Source organism: Sesamum indicum, linkage group LG3 (genome assembly GCF_000512975.1).
Source record: "Sesamum indicum cultivar Zhongzhi No. 13 linkage group LG3, S_indicum_v1.0, whole genome shotgun sequence".
NCBI classification, from domain to species: Eukaryota; Viridiplantae; Streptophyta; class Magnoliopsida; order Lamiales; family Pedaliaceae; genus Sesamum; species Sesamum indicum.
Genome location: NC_026147.1, coordinates 19,080,807 through 19,088,870, shown reverse-complemented (window position 1 = coordinate 19,088,870; position 8,064 = coordinate 19,080,807). Strand labels below are relative to the sequence as shown.

The 8,064-nt window shown below is 35.7% G+C and overlaps 1 protein-coding gene across 2 annotated transcripts; it reads left to right on the top strand.

The window, feature by feature from the left end:
* On the top strand, positions 1,121-7,643 carry LOC105158814 (serine/threonine-protein kinase STY8-like). 2 transcript variants are annotated; one of them, XM_011075693.2, is made up of 13 exons: positions 1,121-1,476; positions 1,652-2,280; positions 3,217-3,291; positions 3,371-3,475; positions 3,766-3,851; positions 4,359-4,479; positions 4,838-4,917; positions 5,154-5,216; positions 5,330-5,448; positions 5,853-5,938; positions 6,436-6,560; positions 6,721-6,852; positions 7,307-7,643. In XM_011075693.2, exons 2-13 carry the CDS (start codon positions 1,849-1,851, stop codon positions 7,311-7,313), a joined length of 1,431 nt encoding a protein of 476 aa, XP_011073995.1. In that variant the 5' UTR covers positions 1,121-1,476; positions 1,652-1,848; the 3' UTR covers positions 7,314-7,643. The 2 variants fall into 2 exon arrangements, with proteins under 2 accessions (XP_011073995.1, XP_011073996.1); XM_011075694.2 differs by lacking the exon at positions 7,307-7,643 and having other exon boundaries at positions 6,721-6,856.

Sequence of the window (8,064 nt, the reverse complement as noted above, 5' to 3'; positions counted from 1 at the left end):
CTATCTTGTGGAATAAAATACATGCAAATCCTTCGCCGACTCCTCCTCCTCCGTTCACCTTTTCCTCCAACTCTGCTCCTCCATCCCTTTTCCACTCTCGCTCAGATCCATCCCTTTTTCATTTCATTCATTCCTTTCCATTTCCTTTCAGGGCTGTCGACCCCGGCTCTCGAAACGCGATCGACCCACCAAAATCCGCAGCTAAATATTGGGAAGCAAGTTGAAGATTATTTTGCATCTCCATTCTTTGATTAAACCAGTTTAAGGAGAAACGAGGTTGAGATTTATCAACAGAAGAGTGTGTTTTCTACCTTTTCCGGGCCTGATTTCATCGGTACAGTGCTGCGTGAGATTATTGTTGTTTTTCTTGTTTTCTTTTGTTTTCTACGTTTTTGACAGAGAAAAAAATGGATCCCATGAGCATTTCACTGGGCTTCTTGCAGAAAGAAACGTGGGATGATTTCCAACATTTCTTTCTGACAGGCTTTCTCATAATCTGATATTTACAGGTGTGGTGTTATTCTGAGATTCTTTGTCTTTTCTGGGCCTTATTTGGAGAAATTGAAGTTAGTTTCAGAAGAATACAATTCTGTTAACAGAAGAGTGACTAGTTGTTGCCGGGTCCCTGATTTTCGTGGAAGCCGACTGCATGATTAATCGATACACAAGATCTTTCGTCCACATTACATCTATTTATACTATTTTAAAAAAAAAATATTAATCGTACTGGTTTTTTATTGTTTTATTTTATTTTTTTTAATAAAACTAGTTCATAATAATAATTTTAGTATTTTTTCGCAACCCACTACATTTTTCTCAGTCATGTTCTCATATTTTTTTAATATCAGAAACTTTGATAATTTTAATAAATTTCTCTACAATTAATTTTTTCTCTCTAATATATATTTATTTTTTTTATAAATTTTCATAGTTTTAATAAATTCAAAATTATAATTTTTCCTTTCTTCTTACTTTATCCCATTTTTTTCCTCACGTATTTCTTTTTTTCATTACATTACGATTTTTTTTGTGTCTTTTTATAATTTTCATATTATTATTTTTAGAATTTGGTTGCAACGAAAAGTAGCTACTATTAAAGAGAAGATGTCGGTACACAAGTGAATTATAACGTCTTTTCCGGTCTATCTTGTGGAATAAAATACATGCAAATCCTTCGCCGACTCCTCCTCCTCCGTTCACCTTTTCCTCCAACTCTGCTCCTCCATCCCTTTTCCACTCTCGCTCAGATCCATCCCTTTTTCATTTCATTCATTCCTTTCCATTTCCTTTCAGGGCTGTCGACCCCGGCTCTCGAAACGCGATCGACCCACCAAAATCCGCAGCTAAATATTGGGAAGCAAGTTGAAGATTATTTTGCATCTCCATTCTTTGATTAAACCAGTTTAAGGAGAAACGAGGTTGAGATTTATCAACAGAAGAGTGTGTTTTCTACCTTTTCCGGGCCTGATTTCATCGGTACAGTGCTGCGTGAGATTATTGTTGTTTTTCTTGTTTTCTTTTGTTTTCTACGTTTTTGACAGAGAAAAAAATGGATCCCATGAGCATTTCACTGGGCTTCTTGCAGAAAGAAACGTGGGATGATTTCCAACATTTCTTTCTGACAGGCTTTCTCATAATCTGATATTTACAGGTGTGGTGTTATTCTGAGATTCTTTGTCTTTTCTGGGCCTTATTTGGAGAAATTGAAGTTAGTTTCAGAAGAATACAATTCTGTTAACAGAAGAGTGACTAGTTGTTGCCGGGTCCCTGATTTTCGTGGGTATGGTATTATCCTGAATAGGACAAGAACCAAAAAACGGACTGTTTTCCAGAGAATTGTGGGGCGCGATGGACGTTGCCTCGCAGTTGAAGCGTGGAATATCACGTCAGTTCTCAACAGGGTCTTTGAGAAAGAGCGGGAAACTGAGTTTTGGGCGCCAGAATTCGATGGACCCCAGGCGGAACAATTTCCGGTTCAGCTTTGGCCGGCAGTCTTCATTGGACCCCATAAGGCGGAACATGTTGCTGGATGATGGCACCGATGAAGGGCTGACGGTGCCGGATAATCTTGATTCAACAATGCAGCTTCTGTTCTCGGCTTGCCAGGGGCATGTTGAAGGGGTGCAGGACTTGCTGGATGAAGGGATTGATGTGAATAGTATTGATTTGGATGGGAGAACTGCTTTGCATATTGCATCGTGTGAGGGGCATCTGGAGGTTGTCAAGCTTTTGCTGAGCAGGGGGGCGAATATGGATGCTCGTGATCGATGGGGCAGCACGGTAGAGTTCTTTTTGTTGCTATTTCATTTTTCATTTCATGGTTATTCATTTGATATTGTGCTGCTTGTTTGCTATTTTCATTATCATATATGTTTTTGGATATTGTTTGTAGAAAGTGCGATGATGCTGGAAGATGGTAATTGACTTAGTCAAGAAGATGATTTCCCAGTTATACTGTTGCATTTTTGGATCATGTTGTTCTGGCATTTATAGTTGACATGATTTTTGTTTTCTTACCTCTAGTTATTAAGCGTTTTTTTATTTCTTAAGCATAATATTTTGTGATTAAGTTAATTTGATCAAATTATAAACTAGTCTACTTGCAATGTAAGTATTCTCCATTTCTAGATTGCTGATGCTATTGTTTTGTTTGAGGGCTAGTTGTGTTTTTATACTCTGTATGGTCAACATGTATAATCTATCCTTGTAGATGAAGATTGATTGTTTGACATATGATAAAACATGCCACGAATGGTTTACTATTGTTCCATTGAATATCTAGAAAGAATTTTATAGGTGAACTTAGTTTAAGAGTTTTTTTCTTATATTTAGGATCCCAAACCCAAAGATGTGATGGTTGCATAAGGGCTCAGTGGCGTGAAACGGGATAAAAAGTTTTTATACCATAAATCTTAATCTTGCCTCCATGAGAAACTCTTTCCATCTGCAATGGATAACTATCATGAATTTCTGAAAACTAGCAAACAGTGTAAAGTCCATTGAGTAGAGATCCTTACTCCCGGTTTTGGTTAATGCTGTTCAACTTGTCAATGATAGTCAAGCAAATTGAGGATTTTGCTGCTTTTGTGCTAGGGACGTCTCAAAATGCTACTTACTAAACTTCTCATACTATATATATTATAATGCATTTGCCATTAGTAATTTGAAAAGGCAAGTTCAGTATTACTTCTTATAAGATTCATTGGTTCGTGACAGGCTGCTGCTGATGCCAAATACTATGGAAATATTGCTGTTTATAATATTTTGAAGGCTCGTGGTGCCAAAGTTCCGGTAAGTGTGAAAAACACTTTGTGGTGAAGCTTCTTTCGTCTTTGATGGCCACTCATAGAAGTTTATGTCATATTCCTAGAAAACCAGAAAGACACCAATGGCAGTCGCAAATCCTCGCGAGGTTCCAGAATATGAGCTCAATCCATTGGACATTCAAATACGAAGAAGTGATGGCATCTCTAAGGTATGGTCTATTTTAGCAGCTACCTCAGCATTGATTTCCAAAGAAATTCAATAGCATGTGCACATTACTTGCGTGACAAAAGTGTATTTCAGATGGCTAAAGTCTAAATGATCGTTTAGGACGTAAAGCTGTTATATTTCTTCTAAGTTTTCAATTGTCAAAGGCTGCATATGTTATTATGTATGGAGAGGACTGCATGATGTACACATGTTAACTTCATGATTTTGCTCGAGTCTCTTACTTCAATTAATTAGACATTCAAATATTTAGTGTCTGATATTTATGGACAGGGATCTTATCAAGTTGCTAGATGGAATGGGACAAAAGTGTCTGTAAAGATACTGGACAAGGACGGCCATGCGGACCCTGAAACTATGTAAATGCTGCCTTAATTTACAACTATTTTGGTTACTGCAAATGCTACTGGTTTATTCATGATCAACAGCTTGCATGAACTACTCAAGATCATGCTAATTCTGTACTGAATAAAACTTAGAGATTGCAAAATTCATTTGTTATAGCCGTAACAACCTAGTATTTTCTCCCTTCTTCACCAAAAAAAATGGCTTTGTTGATAATCAAGTGGTTTCAGATTACCATTTTAAAGAGGATCAGCTACTATTATGACTGAGAGAGAATGATAATTTGATGATTCATGTATTTTACATCAATTTCTTTACCAATCACCAAGCTTTGGTCTGTTGTCAAAATTTTCAATCAGCGAATATCCTGGATGGAGTTAGATCGAGTATAAATATCTTGAAATCTGATGCTTTTCTATCTTATTATGCTTGTTTTCTTTTCTGGTAAAGCTATCTTTTTCCCCTTCTCATGTTTTACGTCATGAAGTGGACTAATTTTCATATGCTGATTTACGCTCCAGAAACGTGTTCAGGCATGAGTTAACTTTGTTGGAAAAGGTTCGGCATCCTAATGTTGTCCAGTTCATAGGTGCTGTCACCCAAAATGTACCCATGATGATTGTTTTGGAGTATCATTCAAGAGTAATCATCTCTCTCTCTCTCCCCCCCCCCCTCTTGCACCTCCTATTAATCAATCTATCTAGTTATTCATGTGTGATTGTATGGAATATATGTCATACATATCATCACACGGTCATACTTATCTTACATAAAAGTCATGCTTAGGGGTTAATCCCTGTGTTCTGCAGACTTCCTATCTTTGCTGATACGATCGTGTTCTGAACTTCAAGATTGCATGTCATTTAAATTCACTGTCGAGCTTAAGTTGGATAATCTGGATCAGATTATTGTTCGTGATATTTAGTTCTATAATCTGCTCGAGGAGAATATTTATCGACCCTAGTATGTCAGCACTCTGCTCATTACTCTAAATTTTCAGGGGGACCTAGCTAGTTACCTTCAGAAAAAAGGGCGTTTATCTCCATCTAAAGCATTAAGATTCGCGCTTGAAATTGCCAGGTAATCGTCGTTTTTCTGAAGTAAGCCATCAAGATATAACATTTGATCTGTGTCTATTTTGTTCTCTACTCATGTCATTACGGAAACTTGCATTACACTTTCCTTTAGCGTACAATGCACTTAGCTGCAGCATGTTGTTTACACTAAAGTTTGTGCAACTATAGTCCACATTGCTTCTCCTGCTGCTGCTTCGTCTTTCTCTTTTGATATGTCGGATGATAATTTTTTTTTCACAGGGGCATGAATTATCTTCATGAGTGCAAGCCTGAACCAATTATACATTGCGATTTAAAACCAAAGTAAGGCAACTAAATGCTTAAGTTTGTCAGACAGTCCGATTTCTTTTACTTGTTTGGACCTTTTCTCTTGGAATATGTTATTTTTAATATTTGAAATTTTGGTAAGGTGCCAGAAATATTTTGCTCGATTTTGGAGGGCAGCTGAAGGTTGCAGGGTTCGGTGTTATTAGGTTGTCATTGACCTCGCCTGGCAAAGTAAAACTAGTGGAACCTGAAGCCATCGATCGTTCAAGTGAGTCTTCACACATCTATCTATACTATTTATTAAACCTCAATGCCTTAGAGTAACTGATTCTAATTGACGAAATGTGGGTCAACTAAAATGCCCTTAACTTTACTTTTGTTCTTCCTGAGTAACTCTCTAATTAATCATTTTATCAATAATTTTCTATTCATGCATTTTTAAAGTTAAATTATTCGATTAGTTTTGATCAGTTATTCATTTTATCTTCCTTTTCTTTCATTTAATTAAACAAATATAATACTACTTTGAATTATGCACACACATCAAGTGTTCTTTGTCCTAGATATGCAGAGAAGCATCTGTTCAACGATCTTGCTCCGTCCGTAAAAGAACTTAGCTTTAATATTCACTACTACATAATCTCACAGTTTTTCATCTATCTTTCTGTATAGGTTTCTACGTGGCACCCGAAATCTATAAAGATGAAGTATTTGACAGAAGTGTGGATGTGCACTCCTTTGGTGTCATGTTGTATGAGGTACATTTCATTTTCATACTTGCCAATCTTCCAACTATTCGGCATTTTAGTACCTTAAATCATAATGCTAAAGCAACTCAACATTTAGAGTCGTTCTATTACTATCTGATGGGACCACATTAACATATTCTCTTGTGCTACTTTTGGATTCATGGATTTGAATTTTATGAAGGATTTTTTAGAAAAGATTTCAAATGACTCTGTACCAAAAGAATTTGGAACATAAAGATTTAACAAAACATAGTTCAAAATTAGAGTTGAAGGATTTGAAATCCTTCGAATTTACAATTATCCAAACAAATTGAAACGACAAATTTGTTATTAGAAATTTGAATCCATCAACTCAAATGTAACTTCAATGAAATATTTTAAGAACAGAATTACGACTTCTCATGTTGTTCTTCCACCAACGTCTGCAGTTGTCTTGTCGGCTTTTCAATTCATGAGATTATGATGTGATTTACGTCCAATGTTTTCGCCGTTCTCTTTATATTTAGATGATGGAGGGGTCGCCGCCATTTTCTTCCAAGTCTCCCCATGAGGCTGCCAAGTTGATTTGTTTAGAAGAAAAGAGACCGACAGTCAAGTCGAAATCCAAATCTTTTCCTTCAGAACTAAAAGAGTTGAGTCACTCTCTTTTGATTGCAAATGATATGTTTGTTATTATGTAATCTGAACTTTGCTGGTTTGAATTGTGGCTTCAATTCTAAACTACTCGAGAAATTCAAGTTTGTGTTTAAATGCCAAAGTTTTTCTCCATAGTTAATTGTGGTGTATTCCAGTTTGATGGAAGAATGCTGGCATCCGGATCCTTTTGCAAGGCCGACTTTTTCTGAGATTATCGTGCGTTTGGACAAGATTGTTGCGACTTGTTCAAAGCATGGATGGTGGAAAGACACATTCAAACTCCCTTGGTAAGCTCGTGCTATCCTTTTCCCCTTTCTTCTCATTCAACTTTCACTGCGCCACACCTCCTTTGCATCAAATCTCGTTGTTTTGCTTCTACTTCTACAAAAGATGGATTGTTTCCTACATTGCAAATGAGTACAGGTTCAAAATCATCATAAACCAATATTATTAACCTCAACCAAATAAATCAGTGCAAAAACTTAAGTTTTCATTATGGTAATCAACATTTGGCATGATATTGGTGTTAAGATATTAAATTTCAAATGATTCTCGTGTCTACAGTTTTAAACTTTTAGATGAGGTGGTTGTTTACCATTATATCATAGTGAGGTCAGACAAGAGGTCTTGGATTAGAATGTCATTGTAACCCATTTACAAAAAAATTTGACCATGGTAATAAATCATGACAAAAGTCATATTTCTTGCACTATACCTACAAATGGATGTGTGTTCACGCAGGAAATAAGAGGCACGTCGTGGTAAAAGAGCTAAGACATGCCGATGTGTTCAGAAATGCGTCTTCTTTTTGTGCACTTGTTGAAAAGAATAATCATGAGTTGTCGGACCGATGATGTAAGGTGGCCCAGCTGCTAAAAGCGACATGTATACTCCGGTAATAATAATTAAAGCAGGGAAGATCGTTGGGACAATAACTTTCGAGGAAATGTACAAAAAATATTAGTGTGAGCTACGTACCTAAATTTTATAACATGATGCTGTTTTCCAGAAACGTGTATCGTGGACGTAGATGTATATCTATTTTTTTCAATTACAAAAGTACCAATCTTTCTTTCCATTTTTTGGGGTATTAACATTATTCTTGTGCTATTGTATATTGTTATTATGTTATAAATATGCATATTTATATATGAATGTACATCTCCTTTTGTATTTCTTCGTAAACCTATCAGATAGGGCCGTTTTTACTTTTAGACTTTCGCTTCATGGAAGATATTTCTAATTCTAAAGTCTTAAAATTTTAACACTATTGGTATTACTTTGCTAAATGTTAATGGCAAAGGGTCATGCGTCATTAGTTAACAGTTATTGACTAACTAATAAATACTTAAATTATATTTTACTATTTGTATTTTTCAAAAAATGGCTAAAATTTCTCTTGTGTTTTAAAAATAATATACTCTAAAGTTGATTTTCTAAATTTAAATATTTATATGAACATAAACATAATCAATATAACGATTATATGCTATTAATTA